Source organism: Brassica oleracea, chromosome C9, assembly GCF_000695525.1.
Source record: "Brassica oleracea var. oleracea cultivar TO1000 chromosome C9, BOL, whole genome shotgun sequence".
Taxonomy (NCBI): domain Eukaryota; kingdom Viridiplantae; phylum Streptophyta; class Magnoliopsida; order Brassicales; family Brassicaceae; genus Brassica; species Brassica oleracea.
The window spans coordinates 20,204,405-20,227,629 of NC_027756.1; the positions used below are offsets into that span (position 1 = coordinate 20,204,405).

General features: G+C 32.9%; 1 protein-coding gene and 1 long non-coding RNA gene across 2 annotated transcripts; one reads left to right on the top strand and one right to left on the bottom strand.

Moving 5' to 3' along the window:
* Window positions 1–6,992: 6,992 nt before the first annotated feature.
* On the top strand, window positions 6,993–9,334 carry LOC106317360. Its single transcript, XR_001265110.1, has 2 exons — window positions 6,993–7,048; window positions 9,233–9,334. It is a non-coding gene; the product is annotated as an uncharacterized LOC106317360 (long non-coding RNA).
* Window positions 9,335–14,244: 4,910 nt separating this feature from the next.
* Window positions 14,245–15,292, bottom strand: LOC106315895. Its single transcript, XM_013753733.1, has 2 exons — window positions 14,897–15,292; window positions 14,245–14,753 (listed from the first exon to the last, which is right to left on the bottom strand). Exons 1-2 carry the CDS (start codon window positions 15,229–15,231, stop codon window positions 14,561–14,563), a joined length of 528 nt encoding a protein of 175 aa, XP_013609187.1. The 5' UTR covers window positions 15,232–15,292; the 3' UTR covers window positions 14,245–14,560.
* Window positions 15,293–23,225: the final 7,933 nt, after the last annotated feature.

Below are 23,225 nucleotides of genomic sequence, written 5' to 3' on the forward strand. Positions count from 1 at the left end.
TTTTCCCTTCAAATATTTTATGGCTCGCTCATACTGATACATACATCAGTAATGTACAGGTCCACGAAGCAATGCCTCATATGGGAGGTGGACAGCTAGATTCTCCATGACGTCAAAAAATCCGGGAGGAAATATCTTCTCCAAGTTGCACAACAAGATGAGAATGTTCTCCTGAAGCTGTTCCACAACTTCTTATTTAAAAATGTGTGTGCTCAGATCCCTGAAAAATGCTCCAATGCCTTTTATATTCCAAAAACAATTAAACACATTGTTAGTCATATATTATTTTGCAAATTAGACCATTATAAAACTATTATGATATAATACACTACGTACCTGCAAGTGTTTCATGTACGTTTGTTGGAAGTCGCTCCGCAAATGCAAAGGGCAGTAGTCGTTGCATAAAGACATGACAATCATGACTCTTCATCCCGGAGAACTTTTGACCCTTTTCAACACATCTAGAGAGATTCAAAACATACCCATCGGGGAACTTCACTTCTGATGCCACCCAGTTGAACAACACCGACTTTTTTTCTGAAGACAATCTGAATATCGGAACGGGAACTTGTCCATTGCTTTTATATGTAACTCGCTTCTTGAGCAAATATCCGGCAAGTCCAACCTCGATTTTATGTTGTCTTTTGTCTTCCCTGGGACATTCAATATTGTATTCATGATGTTCTCAAAGAAATTCTTCTCTATATGCATCACATCGAGGTTGTGGCGCAGAAGAAGATCCTTCCAATATGGCAACTCCCAAAATATACTCTTCTTGTGCCAGTTGTGATGAACACCGTAAGAATCAGGCATATTACGAGGGACATGCCAATTACCACCCCAACAAACTGTTTCGTTAGCTCTGTAGTAGTCGATTTGCGCTTCAATTTGTTCTCCAGTTAGATATGGAGGAGGAGTGTCTCTCACAACCCTTTTGTGCCTAAACAAATTCTTGTTTCTTCGGTAAGGATGGCCAATGGGAAGAAATCGACGGTGACAATCAAACCAACTTGTCTTCCTACCATTCTTCAGTTGAAACGCATCTGTCGTTCCATTACAATATGGACAAGCTAATCTCCCATGTGTAGTCCATCCAGACAACATCCCATAGGCAGGAAAATCACTTATGGTCCACAAAAGCATCGCTCGCATCGTAAAATTCGTCTTCGTTGAACAGTCATACGTCCTCACCCCAGAAGACCACAAATCCTTCAACTCTTTTATCAGTGGTTGTAGGAAAACATCCAGGGACCTTTTTGGATGGTTCGGACCAGGTATTAATATGGTCAAGAATAGTAACTCCCGTTGCATGCACATCTCCGGTGGCAGGTTGTATGGAGTAAGAAAGACTGGCCACAATGAATATTGTCTCCCTGACATTCCGAACGGACTAAATCCATCTGTGCATAATCCGAGATACACATTCCGGATATTGCTAGCGAAATCTGGATGTACTTTGTTGAAATGTTTCCAGGCTCTTGCATCTGATGGATGAGTCATCTCACCATCCGTCTGAGTATGCTCGGCATGCCATCTCATCTTTCCAGCAGTCTGCTCTGATTGATACAATCTTTTCAATCTATCTGTAATTGGTAGGTACCACATCCTTTGGTACGGTACCCTATTACGTCCCCGTCCTTGCGGCTTGAATCGTGGCTTCTTGCAGAATCGACATTCTTCTAGCTTCTCATCATCTCCCCAATAGATCATGCAGTTGTCGATGCAAACATCTATCATCTCAGAAGGCAACCCAAGACTATAAACCAGTTTCTGAATCTCATAATAAGAATCAGCAGACACATTGTCTTCCGGCAAATACTCTTTAAACAAGTCCGCCCATTCGTTCATGCAACTTTCAGGTAGATTGTGATCAGTTTTAATATTCATCATTCTAGCAGCTAACGACAATTTAGAGAGACCTTCTCTACAACCACTGTAAAGTGGTTGATTCGCCGCGTTTAACATTTCGTAAAACTTTTTTGCATCTATATTAGGTTCTTCATCTCCATCATGAGCTACGAATGCATCAGCTACCATATCATGAACCCTATCATAATCTACCATCTCCTCCTGATGGTAACTATGTTCATTATGCAAATGATGATCAACCGGTTCTTTTTCCTGAAAATTGCTATTACTACTACTAGCTTCATTCTGATCATAATTAAAACCTTCTCCATGTTGAAACCAGATATAGTAATTTGCCGTGAAACCTCTATTAATCTGGTAGTTGTAATTTTCCTATGAATTTACGACGAAAATTAATTAGGTGGCAAAAAAAACGTGTAACATCTACAAAGTTGGTGGATTCAAAATTTTCTCGCTAAATACCCGTAAATTATTTCCACGTAAATAACACGCGAAGTTTACGTCGTATTTATGAGAAAATAGTATTTCCTCGTAAAAGACACGTCAAATTACATCGATTTTACGACGAAATGCTTTTGTCGTTACTTTACGAGGAAATAACGATGACATTATTTTTCCATATAATTTTCTCGTAAAATCGACGTAAATTTACGAAGATTTTTTTTTCTTGTTAACTTTCCTCGTTAATCTTGTGTTTTCTTGTAGTGTGTACTAAATATTGTCGAACAGCCGAAAACGTAGGTTCAAACAGTAATGTTATTTGTTACAAGTCTTAGCATATTTTCTAATATTTAATAGTATAAAAGAGGAGAAAATTTCATAAATGATAACTGAGTCTAGGGGCGATGGATTCCCGGGAAATGCCCGGCAAAGAGCAGTGGTTGATAAAATACACAAACCTCATAAAGTTGCACCTTTTATATAAAATAATTTTATACTATAGTATAAATAATTCTTTAGTTGCTAGGGTAGATTCATATCATATATCAAGAAGCAAACATTATTGCAAATGACATCACCATGTTGAACTGTTGACAGACTAATGCTCAAAGTTACAATTTTTTCAAAAAGTTTATGCCATTAAAATTAAAACATTAAACAAATAAAATAACTACAGAAAACATCAATTCCATAAATATGAGTTAGACCCAAAGATTTTATTTGGTTCGGCTACACAAATATGCTTGTTTTTACATAAAATTAAAAACAAGTGTATAAGCTCACATATTTAACATTTTTGCCAAAAGTGTATAAGCTCACATGACTGAGGAGGGGAGAGTAAATACGTACTCCAAGACACCAGTGGGCCCATGCTTACGGACTTGGCGGTGGGTCCACTTCATGTAGAATAAGAAAACAACAAGAGAAAAGAGAATAACCTAAAATTTACAAAACATACTAGGACAAGAAAGTATAATTTAAAATGAAAAAATTGGATTAGGATACTGCATTTGTAATTTGTTTTATAGTTCTAAACACTAACACACAAGTGGGTTTCGATAACATCGGAGCCTTGCGCAAGTGTCCGGCGTTAACTTGTTAAAATATTTGCTTGCACGTATTCCTTAGCGCGTGTTAAGTGTATCACACTCCAAGGCCGTCTTATTTTCTGCCCTTTTATAGTATAGCAGTGTAAGAGAATTTGTTCAACAAAAAAAAAAGATTTAAGAGAATTTGATCAGAGAAAAAAAAAAAGAATTTATTCAGAGAATTTTTTTAATGTATAGCAGTTGTACTAGTCTGCGAATACTTTTATTTTATTGATTTATATGTAGCTTATACTGCACGTTAAAAATATATATAGGTTAACCATTTCGAAATCTATCTAGCAAAAGCTCTGTCCCCAAATATTTACTTGTGATATATAAATTTTAGTAGTTTACACACACACATATCACTTACTTCCTTTTTGACTAAAACAAATTGAATCATTAGGCTCTGCTATTCTCCCATCTCCAATAGCCAAAATCCACTCAGAAATTCTTTCGGATCTTTTGCCTCTTTATCTGTCAGATTGTTTGAACACAATCTCATATTCTTAGTAAGTTTCAGAACCTTGCAATGTTCCCAGAGTTATGATAAATTCATGGAAGCCAACACAATTTCAGCTCTACCAGCGCCAGTAATCACAGGAAGCACCTATCGAAAATCACCTCCAAACACAATAACCTTTCCACCAAAAGGTTTTTCATTGTGATTCCCCATAAGATCATTTAAACTTCTGTCTAAAGATTCAAAACAATGCTTGCTCATCATTGGTGCTTCATCCCAAATAATTAGTGATGCTTCCTTTATCAAATTAGCTTTATCTAATCCATGAGGCAATGAACATGTAGTAAACTCATCAGGATTGATCGGTATGCTAAAGCGGGAATAAGCAGTCCTACCACCTTGTAACAATAGAGAAGCAATTCTGCTAGATGCAGTATTAAGTACTATATCTCCCCTACACCTAACCGCAGCTGAAAGAATTTGCCAAAGGAAGGTTTTTCCAGTGCCACCAAACCCATAAACAAAGAACATTCTGTCTCTGTCTTCAACAACATCATCAATGATCTCATCATATATATTTCTTTGTTCATCAGTCATCTTCAGAATATCTCTATCATGAGCTGCTTGCAATTCTTCTAGATCGTAATTTAGTTCATCCAAGATCAAAACATTTTCGATGAGTTTAGCATTGTCAGGAAGCTTTGGCATAGACTCATAAACTGAAAGTGAAGTCCCATTCCTTTTCATAAGCTTCTCAATCTCTATAAGAGCATATAGTTTCTTGTCATCGTCACTTAGTATAAGTCCTGCCAAATATTTAAAACAATATCAAATAACATGAAGCTGTACGATCATAACTTTGCATAACTCAAACGACGCTTATAAGATAAATTAATACCAAAGATGGAGATATTACATGGCCTATTGAAGTGTCTTCTACGATTATACTATATATCTTCGGATAATAGTTCCCAAGTTTGTTCCCAAACCACTTCTGGTTGGCACAAACTATCTGACAGAAGCATTAGAACAAAAAGGTCACGCACAACGCTTGCATAACTGTCATAACTACGCCTCACTAAGTCATCAATATACTCTTGGTCATCATCCGATAATCCACGAGCATAACATACCTCTTTGTATCCCTTGTAAAGTACACCATCATAGGTTTTAAGATCATCAAAGCTGGTAGGACCTCTGACAACATTCAGCAACACTCTTAGATAATAAGCACTTTCTTGCTTATGTGGGGCGTAGTTAATTCTTCCAACACTAAAACCTTGCTTCCTTCTAGTGAATTTCTTCTGACTCTTCGAGTATGTGTAATAGTTGGGAATCTGAATATATAAAAGAATCCGAGCAAAAGCATCAACTCTATTCAGCTCAAACCAAGCCAAAAACATAGTGTTCTCGATGAGTTTACGGCTCACAACGTCCTTTATTTTGTCATTTACTCTGAATATAATGTTTTGTTACCCTGGTTGATGGAATGTAAGCTTCTCCACCGCTGTGGATCTGTAATGTATTGGAAATGAAAAAACTCTCCAAGAACCTTCACAAGCAGAAACATATCTACAAAATGAATAAATAATGAAGTTAGCTCACATATTTAACAGAGTATTAAAAAATGAAAATTATAGTAGTTTATAATGTACCTGCAATCAAAGAAATCCTTTATTTCATTCTTTTTTAACAACCACAACTTGTTTTACAACTTCACCTCCATTACCTACTGCTGGGTTGGTGTCAGATGGCCCCGGTGGTTCAACAACCATTGTTACACGGTCTGCTCCCTTATTAATGTATTTGAATAAATACTTAATAGAGCCAGCTTGGTTGCACCACTCTACATTAATGTGAGCTCGGTAGCGAAGGGAAAGTTTTCTGTTGTAAGGAATGACCCATCTATTATCTAATTTCAGACCATTCTTCTCAACATAACGGTTAGGTTGATCACGTCTTCTGTAAACTGGAAACCCATCCTTATTCACAGTAGTAGTCTCAGCGAAAGGTTTAGGGAAATTCTTCTCACATTTTCCATTTTCCATTTTCCATATACGGTAAATTCATATTAGCAGCTCCACACGGACCATGAATCATCATATCCCTAATAACAGTGTAAAGAGCAGGATCAGATGACTTATCTGGGATCTCAGCTGATATGATTGTATCAATGTCCTCTGTTTTAGGAAATTTGGAGGAATGATGCATAAAAAGCAGAATGTGAGAGTGGGGTAGACCTTTTTTTTGAAACTCAATAGTGTACATAGCTGAAAAAAAAAACAAATAAAATATATCCATAGTTAGAACACGAACAGTGGTCTAATAAATATGTAGTCTATTAATATATATATATATAATAAGTAATGTTGTAAACTTAGTGCGGAGAACACGAACAGTGGTCTAATAAATATATATGTTGTTAGAATATTCCGTTTAACTAATTAACAAAATTGATAATTTTTATATGTATACATTCTGTTTTTAATTTATATTAATATATTGAGGTTGTAAGTACCGTGTAATGCACCATGCAACACCAATACTTAGGAGCCTAGAATGATATATTCTGAACTCTTCTTCAAGCGCAGATTACTGCATGGAATGGTGCATTACACAAAGTCATGTAATATATTTCTTCTGGGTGACTATTTTTGGAATGATGAAAGTTTGACAAATGTGAATTCAGTTGGTGTACCAGGTGGAGAACGTAGCAAGTAAAGAGAAGCAAATTATAAATTTGGTTTAGTCTAAGGTACGTAGGGTGGATATAATGAATGTAATATAAATGTATACAAAGGTCGCACTTGTATTGTTAAACTGATGCACATTTATAAAACGGGGAGCTTCTTATTTTATTTGTAGATGATAGATAACCGAGTACTATTTATTTGGAGGTTGGTTTAAATTAAGTGATGTAGGGAGGATATAATAAATGTAATATGAATGCAATACAAATTTGACTTAATCAGGCTTTTGTTAAAAATTGACAAAACCGGGATTTAGACTATGAACCTTGTAGATATCTTTTAATCTGTAAATTTAGTCTTAGGTGCTTAAAATAGTTATGATCCTAATATGCGTGTGCATCTATTTTTTAAAGAAGTTTAGACATTTCTAAATATTATCATGATTATTCGTGGGACACAAGGAATAGGAGGATACAGCTAAAACCAACATCTCAGAGGTAAGTAGATAACTATATCTTGCTTAACTATTATGAACAGATTAAATATAACTGACCTGTTTGAAGTCGTATATTGAAGTTTGTAGTTTTAAAGATCAAAAATCAAAAAAAAAAAAAACATTATTTCAATCTAATAAAGACAACTTTTATTAAAACTATTAATTATTGAAATGTAACAAAAACCATAAAGACCAATTGAAACAAAAACATAATTTATTGCAGAATAAATGAAAACACCCTAAAGATAAAAAAAAAACATGTTTGCGAACATAGAATGTCCACACGATAGCAACCTTAAGCATACTCCAGCTACTCTCCTTCAATCTTTTCCACCTTGATTTTCTTCTCCATCTTGATTGCCTTAGAACAATGTTTCTTAGTAGTTGAAGCAAGATCATCAATCTGATTGTCTCCACTGCGTTTGGAAAGTGGAGTTGAAGCTGAGCATGTTCCATCCTCATTTTCATTGCTTAGCAGAGAAATCTACAAATAAAATTTACAATATCAGTATTAATACAAAATAGGAATAAGACGATTGTCACAAAATTTATAATATAAACTATAAATTTTCAAACCTGGCCTGATGTCATCTCAAATGAAAGAGCATTAGCATGTGAATCTTCATCATTGTAGTCTTCGGTCTTCAATATTATTTCATCAGGAGACTAAGTCTTCCCAATGTTATATATTAGCTCCATAGTCAACATTTTCTTTGTTCACATACACACCAAACTTGAAAGTCTTCCCAATTAGATCATTAATAGCATTAGGCAAGTCTTCAGGATCCTCCATCTACAATATAAACAATAACAAATGGACAATTAAGGAGTTCATTACTGTACACAAACGATTTTTGTAAATAAAATGACAACATGCTATTTACCTCTTCTAAGGAACCATTGAGGAGTTCATCAGCACTTACTCCCACTATTAGTTCAGCAATAGTATCAAGCAGCATCACCTTAGTTTCACCGGTGTCATCTTTTAAGAGTAAATGCAGTTTAAACCTTATTGAAATATAATGAAAAAAAAAGTTACCAACTCATACTTGTATCACAAAATTAGTGATTAAAGTTACCAAGGACTTACTTTGGTTCAACACTTGTTACATTCTGGTGACAGGTACCACAACGCCACACATGTCTCAAAGGCTGCTTAGGATCGAGCAATATTGTCTTTGTAATATTTGTCACCTTTTTGTTGCACCTTACACAACCAAAATAAAACCATGCCCAGTCGGTGTCTATTGCCAAAACCGTTGCTTTAACAATGCATTTCTCAATCTAACAAAAAAAAAATTGGGTTAGGGATTGTGTCTATTGCATACCAGCTAGGTAAATTGTACAGATATATTATTAAAACTAACCTCAGTTGCCATGATAATATCCACTATTGATCGCTCTGGATAAATACACCAAGTATCCTTCTGGCGTTTGATTCCTTTGGGTTTAACAACTTCAACATTTCCAGTTGTGAGAGCAAGTTCATTTTTTGGCAACCTAAATATTATGTAATATTTTAAAGTAGTTTAAAATTGTTTATTTACATAATAATTTAGTGATATACAACTTACTGTCGTAAAAATTCATTCACATCAGAGCCAGTAGGATTTATGATCACACTGGAAGCTTCAAATGCATTTGTAACCTGGACTTGTCTTACAGCACAAAATTTTTGTTTTAATGAATCGCAGAAAAAAATTAAAACGTTAAAATGTTATTTAAAATATTACCCTTGTAAACAGAGATTTTTGCAAATCTCACCAAACAGACAATGGTGTTTTCTTCACCAACATGGTAAGAATTTAAAACTTGCTCAGCAAAACGACCCCAAAGACAACATGCTATATGCTGATCACTATTAAAAAATGTATTTCAATTTAGCAAATGTTCTCAATATTTTTAGTATAGTAAGACACAATAATGATATTTTGATCTTACTTTGTGTCTGTCAAAGTTAGCTCCAGTTTTTTCCTTTCTTTACCAAGGAATTGCACAACTTGAAGATCACCGATATCAATCGCTTGACCAATTACATCTGAAACCGTAAAACTCTTATTTAGTTCATATAATGGTTCTTAAATCTGAAAAAAATACACTTACCAATGAGAAAATTGGAATCAAGACTTCCATTAATGATTGATTCGTAAGGGGTTAATGACAGAAAACTACCATCAATTTTCAGGGATGAACTGGTCACTAAGGAGCTGCCAATGATGGAAAGCTTGTATCTGTGGCTCGTCGCTCTATACTTTCCGGTAGCAGGGGTTAAACCAAAATTCTCAATGAAACACCATTGACCACCCAACATGTGTTTCTTAGCACGCGGAGTGAAGATTCATTTACAGGTACGGTGTATCTTATCGCCCTGCATAAAGCATATAAACATAGTTTAGCCAGTGATATTAGATAAATATATTAAAAACCGAAGACAACAATGATGAAGACAACTACCGTTACATCTGCGAGTATGAATTCAAGAGTGTCTCCACCACCATAAGATGAGTGCTGAGTCCATGAGTGCAGAACTTTGATTTCAACCTTCCATCCGGTTTTGAATGGCTTGACAGCTTTCAAAAGAGTATTTCCATTAGAAGTAACCATTGCCATTTGAGTCTTAGATGTTTTTGGTGATGTGAGTTGTATTATGGGGTTCAGCGTTAATTTATAGCGTAGCATAAGATTTGTTTGGTATTTTCTGTTTCAAGTATCGATCCATAAATTTTGAAATCGGTTGAAGTCAGTTAAGATATCTAATTTTAAAATATAGCTAGAAAGTTGGTTAATAGCCAACTCTAAATATCAGGGAAGAGATAATTCTAATAATCTTATTTAATTTGAATATCTAAGAAGATATATTCGAATAAATATTGATAAGTTAGTGTAGATTTGAGCTAATCTATATATATGTTGTTAGAATATTCCGTGTAACTAATTTACAAAATTGATAATTTTTATATGTATACTTTTTAATTTATATTGATATATTGAGGTTGTAAGTATCGTGTAATGCACCATGCAACATAAACACTTAGGAGCCTAGAATGATATATTCTGAACTCTTCTTCAAGTAGATTACCGCATAGAATGGTGCATTACACAAAGTCATGTAAATATATACGCGGTGACCATTTTTGGAATGATGAAAGTTTGACAAATGTGAATTGAGTTGATGTGGTGGAGAACGTGGCAAGTAAAGAGAAGCAAATTATAAAGTTGGTTTAGTCTAAGGTACGTAGGATGGATATAATGAATGTCTACAAAGGTCGCACTTGTATTGTTAAACTGATGCACATTTATAAAACGTTGAGCTTCTTATTTTATTTGTAGATGATAGATAACCGAAGTATTAAAAAAAAAAACGATAACTGAAGTACTATTTGTTTTGAGGTTGGTTTAAATTAAGTGATGTTGATATATTTAAGGAACCAAACATGATCGATGATTCTATGTTGGTTTAAATTAAGTTGTAAGTTAAGTTGATATATTCAAGGAACCAAACACATTTACATGTCCAAACACGTGCTATTCTAAAGGAAGTCCAAAAGTAAATGAGAACTTGTAAATGGTAGATAAATTTTGGACACAACTTAGGTTCACCCCCACCCCAACCCAAACGGTAAACCCTAAACTGAAACCCCAAACTTAGATGCTATAGAGTTTGGTTAAGGTTTACGGTTTGAATGGGTTTAGGGTATAGAATTTCGGTTTATAGTCTATTTTTTGGGTTTAAGGTATATAATTTGGGTTTAGGGTCTAGGATTAGGGTTTAGGGTATAGGGTTTGGGTTTAGGGGTTTGAATTTGGGTTTAGAATCTAGGGTACAGGGTTTAAAATTTAAGATTTAGGGTTTAGGGTTTCGCTGGAAGCGTTAACGTTGTTCAAATTAGCGTTTTTATTTTTTGTAACTATTTTTTATTTAATTTAATGTTTTTTAATTAATAATCTATGTGTCACTTTGAATGATCCTAAAGGGTGTAGTGAATTTAAAGGTTCACCTTAGGGGGTGAACCTAAATTCTGTCCATAAAACAATCATCATAACATATAAACTTAGATATTAACATTCATACAACTTGGTTTAGTTTCCAAATTTATTCTTGCCCAACTAAACAAGATATTCATATAGTCTTCCTCGTGATGACTATCACCTATCGTTAGTTTCAGTCGTCTTCATAACGACTGAAACTCGTGAGAGCTCTAAGACCCTCATGAGTTGAGGCAGCTGTAGGTGACACTCCCATACTCGGCGCGTTAGCTGTTCATGACCTACATATAAATGTAACTCGTCTGCATTTCACAGTCTTTTTCGTGGAAAGACCATGGCTCATAGCTTGATTATCCGTCTCTTACATCACACACTCATATCATATCGTACATTTCGTACCATATCGTAACATCATCATATCATACTTTAGCATAACATCACCATCTCACACATGCATATAAAGTTCATTATACTGAAACATACTCAAATCCTATATATTCCTATAATCATATTATCATCAAATTCACATGTCAACAATCATCATTTCACGTAACTTATCATAGAATTCTTAATTTTACAATCAGATCTAAGCCTACATATCATAACTCATGTACTATAATAGAAAAAATATGAACTATGCTTTCATAAATTCCTCACCTGAGCCACTTGATGATGATTAATCATTTTCTCCCTACTTCAACAACACGTTTTCCCATGCTTCCAAACTCCACACCATCTCTTCTATGATTCATACCCATAGGTCTACAATGCTCCTGCCAAATTTGAGCTCAATCGAAGCTCTTGTGCCCAGCCAAATAATAGTTCGTCAGACATATTACATTGTTTTATACTGCATAAAGATAAAAATAACTAACAAACTGACCGTCCACTTCTCAATCCCACCGGTGAATCCTGAGTCTGCAGTGTTCCGTACATCTATACAAAATTTCAGTCAGATCGGCATACAAATGAACCTCCCACGTTCTCTTGAAGTTGCTGCAACAGACCAGTTGAACCTCCCAGATTTGAGCTGCTGCTTCTGCTGCTTGCGTAGGAAGCAAAGCTCACCACCACAAGGTCATAACTCTAATCGCAGTAACGTCGGCTTTGTACGGTTTACGTGGCATATCCTACTTTAAGAATCAATACGTGTATGCTCTCCTTAACTCAAATATGAACAAATCCTCCTCTCAAAAACCAATCTCAGAACTGTTCTCTTTCTTTCTCTTCTCCACCTTTGTTTTCTTTTCGCCTTTGCTCCCATCTCGTTCTGACAACCATATCATCATGCCTTGACCACACCAAACTTATATCTCTCACCCCCAACGCTTTTCCATCACGGTGTTAATCTCTTTCGACGTCTCCGCCTCCATAATTATACTTCACGTGCTCTATCCTTCTTCTCCTATTGTTTCTCATTTGCTTCTTGAATATTTATTCTACTCCAAAACACTTATTGTCATATTGCTAACATCAGAGGTTTCCTCTTTATGGATGTCCCAATAATATAGGTCTGGTTACAACGTTTCAAAGGAACCATTGTTCTTGAATGGTCAATTACACAAGAGTGTTCACATTCATAGATTATGTATTATGATACAAGAGAGTAAAGATGCATGAGTAAAAAACATAAAAACAAAATTTCACAAAAACATTCAGTCACCTGTGATGAATCTGGATCTGGACATTTCAAACAAAACCCTCCCACACTTGTTCTTCCCATCTAAACTTGCGCAGAGGACTCTCTCTCATTTTCACTTCAAACAGAGTGAGATCATAGCAATTTGGGGGAAGAAAGGAGAATCTGCTCCAAATGGAAGGTGTATGTGTGTCTGTTTGTGTCTTAAAAAATCCATGAGCAGCTAAAAGTTTCTAACTTGTATACTGTAAACCCATTAGCCAACCCTTTTGGCTACACAAATGTTTCTCCCAACACTTTGATCTACTTCATAGAATTGCAACATAGATTACTGAATCTGCATACAAAACCCACGATGGATATACACATTAGTATAAAAAAGTTACTCATTCCCTACATGCATATTTAACAATGAACCTGACATTAATTTCCAACACTATCCAAAACCAAGATTGCAGAAACGTAAAGTTCCAAGAATGTATTACAGTCCCGACAAGGTCCACGAATCAACAGTCAAGACAAGAGATTCGAGTTCTGGAGCTTCAAAATACATACCTTGTTATCCAAACAAAACTCAACCTCGTTCTAACCAGCGACACAATCTCTTTGAGTCTCGAACAAAGACATGAAATACCGGTCGTGAACAACTCGGACATTGAAATATATAACACCAGAGCAAGGTATGTCCACATGGAGCCCTCTAACCGGAAACCACAAGAAGAGATCTTGCACCGATAAACCACCGATCATTCTCCGTAATATTGGCTTCGTAATATGTAAACTTTCAAAAACCTATACAATCTCTTCAATATATAAACTTCTGAAAAGATACAACTCTTGAGTGAAGATAATGACGGGAAAAGCTGTGTGTGAAAGGATGCAACTCTTAAAGAGAAATAATTTCTACAATTTATTTAGGGAATGCCTTTGAGGAGATACGATGAAGGCGACGATTGCTAATGTGTCATGACGTCATACCCTTCATCCTAAACAAAATTGTATCCGTTGGATTATATTCTCGGAACCATTCTCATCGTTAGATTTTGATTTTTTTTTCCTATAATAAAAAGATGACATCAGTGGTTAAAAAAAACAGGTTTGCTATTATATATAAATTCGATTATTCTTCAGCTTTTTGATTTTTTTTTTAAACTGAACCAATTTATACCAATATTTTCTAACTGAACAAATTGAAAATAATCAAAATTATCTGAATATAATACTAAAAACAAAACCAAAATTATCTAAAAAAATCCAAAACTTCGATTCAATTCGATAACAAAATTGTAAAGTCAAATTAAATTAAAATTGAACCTTAATTGATTTCGGTTTAATTTAGTAGCTTTTTAATTTCTAATTTAACCGAAAATGTGATTCAACCAAACCGAAATTACTGAATCAGATGGCCTACTAGCAGCCACCAAACAAGAAAAATGACTAAGTTTAGTTTTGTCAAAAAAAAAACATAAACTTACATAAGTTCTCATAGCTTTCTCGTATATATTATATTCTCAAGGTTGAACATGTACTTTATATTACATGTATTTTTGTTTTCTTAAGAAACAAGAAAATTTACTCAAGGCATGCCATGGACGCTAATTCATACAGGCATTTACAATTTCTCTCTTCTCATACTCCCAACACATTTCTTAGGTTAAAAAAGAAAGAAAAAAGGAGTTAAAACTTAAAAGGATCTTTAGCTTTCTCCTTTCCTTGAAAACTTCAAGTGAAAGTGAACTGATCTTTTAGATTTAAAAAAAGATCAAAAGAAGATCCAAAGACCAGCTTCCAAACAACGTTAAGCCACATTCTCGCTTCTTTTGTTTCTTTAACCTAATTATATTTTTATTTATTATAGTTCCCAAACTCATCATCAGATTCGGAACTTCAAGCTGCAGCAACAGGACCGTTGTGAATAGCATAGCCACCAGATCTAGTCAGAGAAGAAGAAGAGCTTCTTTGTTCTTTTCTCCTCATTGCTGATTTCACTGAATAAGACAGATTCTTTTTCTTCTCTTCTTCTTCATCTCTCTCTATCTGTTCTTGTCTACACTCTTCACTACAAAACGGTGTGTCTCCTCTGCAATTACACACAAATAAAATATCAAAACTTCGATTCAGATTTAAAAATTGAAAAAAATGGGTATTCAAAAAAATCATTCTTTTTTTTTATAATTAAGAGGAAAATGAAACCAGATCTGATGTAAAAGATCTAATATTTACCTGTACATGTAGATATCTCTGTTATGAAGTGGCTTCTTACAGAGGAAACACGAATCCAAGTAATGAGGCTGTTGATTGTCTAATCTGAAATCATGGAATCTTCGGGAAACGACAGATCTCGGAGACGAAACAGAGTATTGATGGTAATAATAACCATGAGTGTAGGTATTATTGTGACAAAAGTTCGTGTTCCTGAGACTAGAGTAAGAAAGAGGACGTGAAACGACACCGTTTTGTAAGTTTCCACCAGAAAACCCAGCTTCCATCTCCGATAAGGAAGAAGCCAGATCATCATCTTCTTCGATGAAATAAGGTTTTCTCGCTGAAACATCCATGTTTCTGGTTTAGAGAGAGAGAGGCTTTGTGGGTTGGTTGAGGATTTTATGAGGAAAGTGTGAGTGCGAGAGGTTTTATAGGAAAAGATATTTTGTTTTCTTTTGGGGTTTAAGAGAGAGGAAGTAAGAAACAAGGGGCGAAATTTGAGAGAGAATCTATTGGCTTTGTTGTAACCAGAAACCTTTCTTTACTTCTTTCGAAAGTATAGAAAAAATCGAAAACCACTTTTGTTATTTTCTAGAAATGCTTTATTGACACATAAGGAATAATATTCGAGGCGTTAGAAAATAATTTACTCGTTTCGTTGTTGTAAATAAATACAGAAAGAGAGAATTAATTTTTCTTATTCATAACATAATGCGACATTTATATATAGGGAATTACAAGAAGTATAAACCGTCATATATAAATGGAAAGATTACAAATCCTAAACCAATAAGATAAAAGAAATCCTAATCATACGAAGAAAAGAAAAATCATGAGAAAAGAAAAAGTCTAAACCGTCTTTGGTTATGGTATTCACTTAAACGGTTCATAACATTTTCCCTTGAATGTTATAACCATTAAGAGCTCGTAATACGCTTTGGATGTTGTCTCATTAAAATCTTACCAGTAAAACCCAAAGGGATAAAATCATGGTTAAGAAAAAAGAGTACAACACGTATTACTCCCCCTGATTTGTACCTCACTGAAGGTCTTTCAGTCGACGCATCCCAATCTGATGCGTAAGTTTCTTGAATGTAGAGTTCGGAAATGACTTAGTGAATAGGTCGGCTGAATTGTCACTTAAACGAACTTGTAGCACTAGGACCTCACCGGCAGATTTGACACTCCTCACTGAAACTTGAATATCTTGATGACCGTAGGACCAAATGACTTTGAAACACTTGGAAATCGAAGCGAACATCCATGTATAACTTCAGGCACACGTCTAGATCTTGGAAGATGGGAAAATCTAGCAATATCTAGGATATCGGTCGAAATTGGGTATTCTGAGACAGCTTGTACATGTCTCACAAAAACAGTCATATCTCAAGTTATATCAGCTGGAATGACTTGATTCAAATTGGAGATAAAAGTAGACTCAAAGATCTTTCTCTGGACGCCAAGTCCATATTTTAATTCCATCTAGAAGATCTTTTTTGATTCGCAAACATTTGACCTTCGTTTCTGTCCCGCGAATAGAATGTGTTCATACCTTGATTCCTTTTAAAGTATGACTGATCTTTGATCATTCTCTTCTCAGTCTCAAAAATACATTAGAAGATTGATATCTTTATCACTTAAGTGATAACGTTACTCTTTAGGTATGTATCATTAAGTGTTCTTTGTTGCCTCATTAAAACCTTAACATGGAAAACCCAATGGGACAAAAACCATGATAAGGAAAAAGAGTACAACTACGAAGCATCATCATATTTCTCCCCCTTGAAGCATCATCTTAGGGAGATGTATTCTCATCATATATATAATCCTTTTAGGAATTGCTATAAGCATATTCTTAGAGAATAAACTTGTTTGATTGTGAGATAATCTCTTAGACCATTGGACTCTTGGTCTATTTGGAATCCATGTCCAAATTTCTTTTTTTATAGACAATCTTCTAAACATGTATATTGTACATACGAGTTATTCCCCATCTTCTTATAAAATTAAATAGTATGATCATTCATCTTATCATACAAAATCACATCTTTCAATCATGAAAGAGATCATAAATTTTTCAATTTCATGGTACTTCATGAGTAAGAATTATTTCCTTTATATACTCAAAATACTCTCGCGGTAATGAACTCGAGAACTAGTATTTACTGCTTTTAGCAATCCAAATTCTTAGGAGTTTACTGCTTCTTGCAGTTTATATTATTTTGAATCATTGACATCATTGTCATTTTTCAGTGGCTTTCAATTCTTGCCAGACTATAGACAAGACATGACATATCTATTTGAGATTTCTTTATTCTCAGGTACCTGAATTTCTTCCAAGTCATGTTTTCTATCTCTTCTTGAGATTCTTAATATTTTATTCCTCGATTCTGCCATTCTCATTCATGCTCTTTTTTTCGAGGATTATTATATTTGGAACCGATAGGTCTATCACGCTTCAGGTGATCTTTAAACTCATTTGCAGTTTGAAATTGTCCTTCTGGGACATCTATATTAACTGGAGCATTTACAGCTGGTACTTGTGACTTAATCACTTTCTTAGGGTCAGTTAACGAGTCTGGCAATTCATGTGTTAATCTTTGTAATAGAATTATCTCTATACATTCATTTTGGACTTCTATTCGCGCTCTTTAGTCCGAGGATCAATGATAATTCATTTCAACACGTTAATTCTCCAGCTGATTATTTTCTTCCCCTAATGTTGGATAGACTAACTTTGAGTCTTTAAATAAATCTTGTAAAATCTTCTAGATTTTATCATCAGTGGAGATTATATCCAACATATTCATAACCTCCTTTGAGGTCCCATCTTTTATTGATGTGGTGGAGCAACTACAACTTATCCAAATTTTCTAGATGGGGATCTTTGGTTTCTGACCCAAAACCAATTTGATGGGGAGAGTTCTTAATTACTCTTTGGCATTATGAAAATCAATGCTGCTGCATCTTACGTATAAACATTAGATACAATATGTTCATCATGTATCCTCACATGCATAAACTAATCATCAAAGGCTTGTGAATTCACCAGTATTACCAATTAGTCTTGCAAACATTAGGCTGCAGATCTATGACAAGGATACATGCGAACTTCTTGTCGATGCATTAATTATAAACATATGGTGGATGATCAGTCCACCAGTGGGTGATCAAGCCCACAACATCTCCTTGTATAAATAGACTCCAAATCTTTTGATTGGTGAAAACCGTATTCTTATATTGCCTTATAAGCAAGCATCATATAGAAGATCATTCGTAAGAATCTTCTGGTTCTTCAATGAATGTCTATATGATTATCTTTCGCATTATTAATAAACCGGGATGGCATAACCGGCTTGCAAAACATTACACGTTCAGTAAACTTCTGGTTTACTATTACATTTTCTCCATTTTCTAGTCATTGTGTAGTACAATACAATAGTGCCTTGGGTAATACTTGTGATTGAAAGTATTCAACATTTCCCTTTACTTATTGTCTCAACATTGTTAGATGTAAAATCCCTTGGTTTTATTTTATAAATGACTCCTCAAATCTATTTTCAGTATGAACATACTTCTGGATGTTCCGCTTACTAGGGATGTGAGATTCTCTAATTCTCCCCCTCGAGATGATAACACTACATTTTTGTCAATCTCGAATAGAATCTCAACTGAAAATCAACAACATACCCAACTTAAGGTCATGTGTTATATCTTAGATCCTTTTGATCTTTGAGACTTGGGAAAGTTTAAGTTTCGTTCCCATAGGCATACATGTATTTGCTCTTCTAGAGCTTCCAATAATCTTGATACTGCAAGACATTGTACTCACAATAATTTTCTTTCATCTTTAGATGGTTAAATCATATCATTTCTTTTTATTACCATCTTTATTTTCTCAACTTTAAGTGAGAGTATGAGTTTTAAAAAGAAACTCTTTGGATCTTAACCTTACATTAATAGCTCATTATTTTTTTGAGTCTCAAGGAGACAAGATGCAAGTATAAACTTCTTTAATCTCTTTTGTCTGTTGGACAACATTACTTGTTTGAATATGTATTCTCATCTTTGCATTATTAAATATTTTCCGAAATTTTTTACTTTGATCTGAACATCCAAAGTAGTTGAATTATATTTACAGAGTCAATGTCTTGTAATCTTTAGATGTAAAATACGTAATGAGCTTTAAGTTATCACATTCAGGTGATTATACCTCTTTGGATTTGTTTTCCAAAACTTATGATTCTCTTAATGTCAAGTCTTAAACTTAAAACTTTCACATATAATAGTAATAATAATAATTATCTTAATTTATATAAAAAATATGTATAATCACAAGTATCTTATTATACAAAAAAAATAGATAATACTCTATGGACTAGATTATTACTATCATGCTATTTAACAAGGTTTAACCAATCAATCAATTTAGTGATTAAATTTCATATCACTTGTACCACCTTTCATACAAATTATTTTATCTAATCAAGTTTTAGTTAACCTTGTTTATAAAGCATAAAAACTAAAAACTTATCTTGGAGAACTGCAGCGAATATGAGATATGAGATATTGTTCGCACTCCTCAAGTATTATCTTCAATATGTCTCATCTGTTAGTCTTAATTCATTTGAAATTTTTCTTATGACCATAGGGCATAGCACAATTGTTAGTACATTAAAAATATATATATATATATATATGTATAAGGTACGTCCAAACGATTGAACTTTCTATATTTACCAATATACATATATATAAAATATTATAATATTTATTAGTCATTCATACCAATACCACATAATAATTACTTATCTCGATTGGAATGGAGATTACGTTGGAGAGTTTCAAAACTGAAAACGGAGGCCACATCAGAGACCACGGTCGGCAAAAGTGATGAGAGATTTTAACCAAGTTAATAATCTCTAAGCAGGACTGCATGTTACTTTTGGAGATTAGTCGAGCATGCCATGAACGATGTGAAACAAATAAAACTAGACGTAGTAGCAAAATTACGATGAATAATTAGACATGTACAACATGACACCATAAATATAATATATCCTTTTAGATTCATTATACGACTTACGAGCACCATAATAAATAGTATAAACTAATAGACTTAAGTAAATAGAAAATAGAACTTATCTTGATATAGAATCTGAGATGGTCTCGTAAAACAGAGATGGTGTACGAGACGGCTTGATTAAGGTTTCTTATAAAATCTGTTTGTTTACATGGCTAGGGTTTTTGCTTGGATGATTAGAGTTTTGTGTTGATAACGTGTTGTAAATAAAGGCAGAAAGAAGAAATTAGTTGTTTTTATTCATAACATAATGTGCTCTTTATATATAGGAAATTACAAGAGGAATAGACCGTCATAGATAAATGGAAAGATTACAAATCCTAAACCAATAAGAAAAAAAAAATCCTAATCATACAAAGAAAAGGAAAACCATCAGAAAAAGAAAAATCTAAACCACATTTGGTTAAAGCATTCACCTAAACTGTTCATAACAGTCGTGACTTATTATTCATCCTGCTGCAGTTTCAGAGGAACTATTGAGAGAGCTTAGTAAAAATGGTAAAATACTTTTTCCACTCGAACAACATTATTAAAGCAAATCTCGCTTTTAACTTTTCAGTCAAATCATACAGGAAAAATATACTAACTTATACCGGCTTTAACTGCATATCTATACCTAAATTACATAACATATTTTGGGGAGTCAAGTCGTAAGTAAATACTCTCTCCATTTTAGTTTGATTGTCGCTGTGCAACAAAATTTTTGTTTTAAAATAAGTACCGTATTAAAATTTAATACAAAATTTATTAACAATATTCTCTGATTTATTTTTCTATCGGTTAAAATATGGTTAGGTGTATAAATATTAATGGTGATAATTAGTTTGACAGTGACCGTAAAAAATTAGCTATTAAAGTTTAACTGCAAAAAAAATTTGTAGAAAATTTTGCATTAGTTAAATTTGTTGTACGTATAAGTTATATAGGTTGTATATATTTTAAAATAAAGTATATAAAATATATGATAAATATATAAAATAATTAACTTTATCAATTAAAATAATTTATATTGACAGTTTTTATAAATGATCAAAATTTACTGTTATTTTAAATGTATGTAAATAGTATTTGTGTTATTTAAAATATTTCAATAATTTTAAAAACACCAAAAACTAAATTAAAATATTTTTAGATTTTTTTATTATGTTTATCTAATTGATTTGATTTTCTTTAAAAAATCGTAATTTAAAAGCTTTTTTAAACTAAAAATATTCAAATAATTTTTATTAATTTTCTAAGAAAATGAATTTTTAAAAGAACAAGTAAAATTGTAAATATCATAATACTCAAAATGAAAAAATTCAAACCTTAAGAAATTTATATTTAAAAAAAATCAAGTAACAACAAATTTTAAATTCAAATAACAACAAATTTTAAATTCAAGTAATTATTATAAGTTTTAAATTCAAGTAATTGATTTTTAAATAAAAGTTTTCTTAAGTTTTGAAATTGTTAAACTTATAATACTCGAAAAGAAAAAAATCAAACCTTAAAACTTTTAATTTTTTATAAAAAAATCAAGTAATATAATTTATTATAAAGTTAAAATTTTTTATTACTTGAATTTGTAAAAAAAATTAATTTCTTAAGGTTTGAATTATTTTTTGAGTATTATAAGTTCAACAATTATAATGAATTTTTAAAAATTAATTCTTAAAAACTTAATTTTATTTTTTAATTTAGACAATTTATAAAAATTACTTGAATTTTTAGTTTATTTTTTAAAAAACAAATTGCGACCTTTTCTAAGAATTTATATTTATCTAGTTTTATTTAATTTTCTGATTTATTTATTTTACTGATTTTTTTAGTAGAAAACTGACAAATCATTAATTTTAAATGCAAATGAATAATTCCGTCATTTTTTACTTCATGACAAGTAAGTTAAGTTGATTGTTTTGTGTGATAAAAATGTCTGGTCGAACATTTAATAGCTAGTAAAAAAAATAAAGGTTTAAAGTGTTATTGAATGTCATTTTGAAAATTTTTTATGCGATTTATTTATTGCACCGGAAAAATAACATGTTTACTAGACGTATATAGCAGAAGATATATGCAGTAACTAATGAAAACGAGTGTATGCCCTCCCACTATAATTATTAGGGGCATTGCCTCCGCGCAAACGCGGGGTTGTAGACATATTTCTTGTTTCATCTCAATATTTGTTAGAGTTATTGTAGCTGTGAATTTTGCGTTTTGGGTTAATCATTGTTTTTTTAAGCTTTTTATTGTTATAGGGTTAGAGTTGTGAAGATGTATTGTGTATGCATTGTTCTCCATTCATGAAGGACTAAACTGTGTTAGTAATGTGATTGATATAGTTCGTGGTGTTGCTTGCTGTGTCACTGAGACTTACTGTTGAGATTACATAAATTATATTAAGGTTGTTGAGAGTACCTTGGATATTTTTTTTCCAGTTTAGTTGTGTCAGTTGTGTGTATTAAATAATATTTTTTTTTATTCTTATTATGTTGGTTATATGTTTTTTTACTTTTAAACTTGTTATTTTTATCGGACCTTTAAAACAAATATATGAAGACTTGTTGAAATAACTATAAAATGAGTGACAATTAGTATTTGGGTCTTAATATGTTTTAAACGAATATATGTATTTCTCATAAGAAGACAATTGCGTTGTCATGTTGACATTGAGCATATAAACTATTTTTATAAGACAAGAGGAGTGAGCAGGTGGAGATGTTGTTTCCGTATTTGTGTCTGTGGGATTGTCTCTTGTATCTTTTGGTGTGGCTGTGTTTGTTTCTCTTTTATTTGATGGGTAATATGTAAACAAAAATCATTGTTAGTTGTATTTATCAGAGTTTGTAACTTACTCTGCTTTTTTGTTTAGGTAATTTCACTGATCTTGGTTGTCGTCTTCGTCTTCTTCGTAAGCATCTGTGAAAGTAAGTTTGTAAATTGTTAAATACTTGGCTGTGTAGTTTTTATTTGTTTAGCTGGTTCAATGTATGTGTCGTTGAGTTTTAGTTGAGTTGATTGGTTTGGTATATTTGTTTTGAAGTTTATTTGTAAGATTAGATAAAAAGAGAAGTGATCATTAATGATTCGTCTTTTTTGGGATTCTAGTTTTTGGTGTTTTGATTGTTTGGGTTATTGTGGTTTCTTTTAAACAGTAAAATAAAGATTTGTGTAAAATTAGATTGATAAGTATGAGAGATAAATAGAAGACCACAAATCTTTGGTATGAAATATTTTTTGATTATTGATGTTAGCACAATATAGACAGTAGTATAAAGAGAATTA

Bases quoted from the DNA above. Each gene is read 5' to 3' on its own strand.
- LOC106315895 (XM_013753733.1), bottom strand. From the start codon at position 15,231: ATGGATGTTTCAGCGAGAAAACCTTATTTCATCGAAGAAGATGATGAT. The intron at 14,754-14,896 runs GTAAATATTAGA...GTGTAATTGCAG, and splicing joins AGAGATATCTACATGTACAG to AGGAGACACACCGTTTTGTA.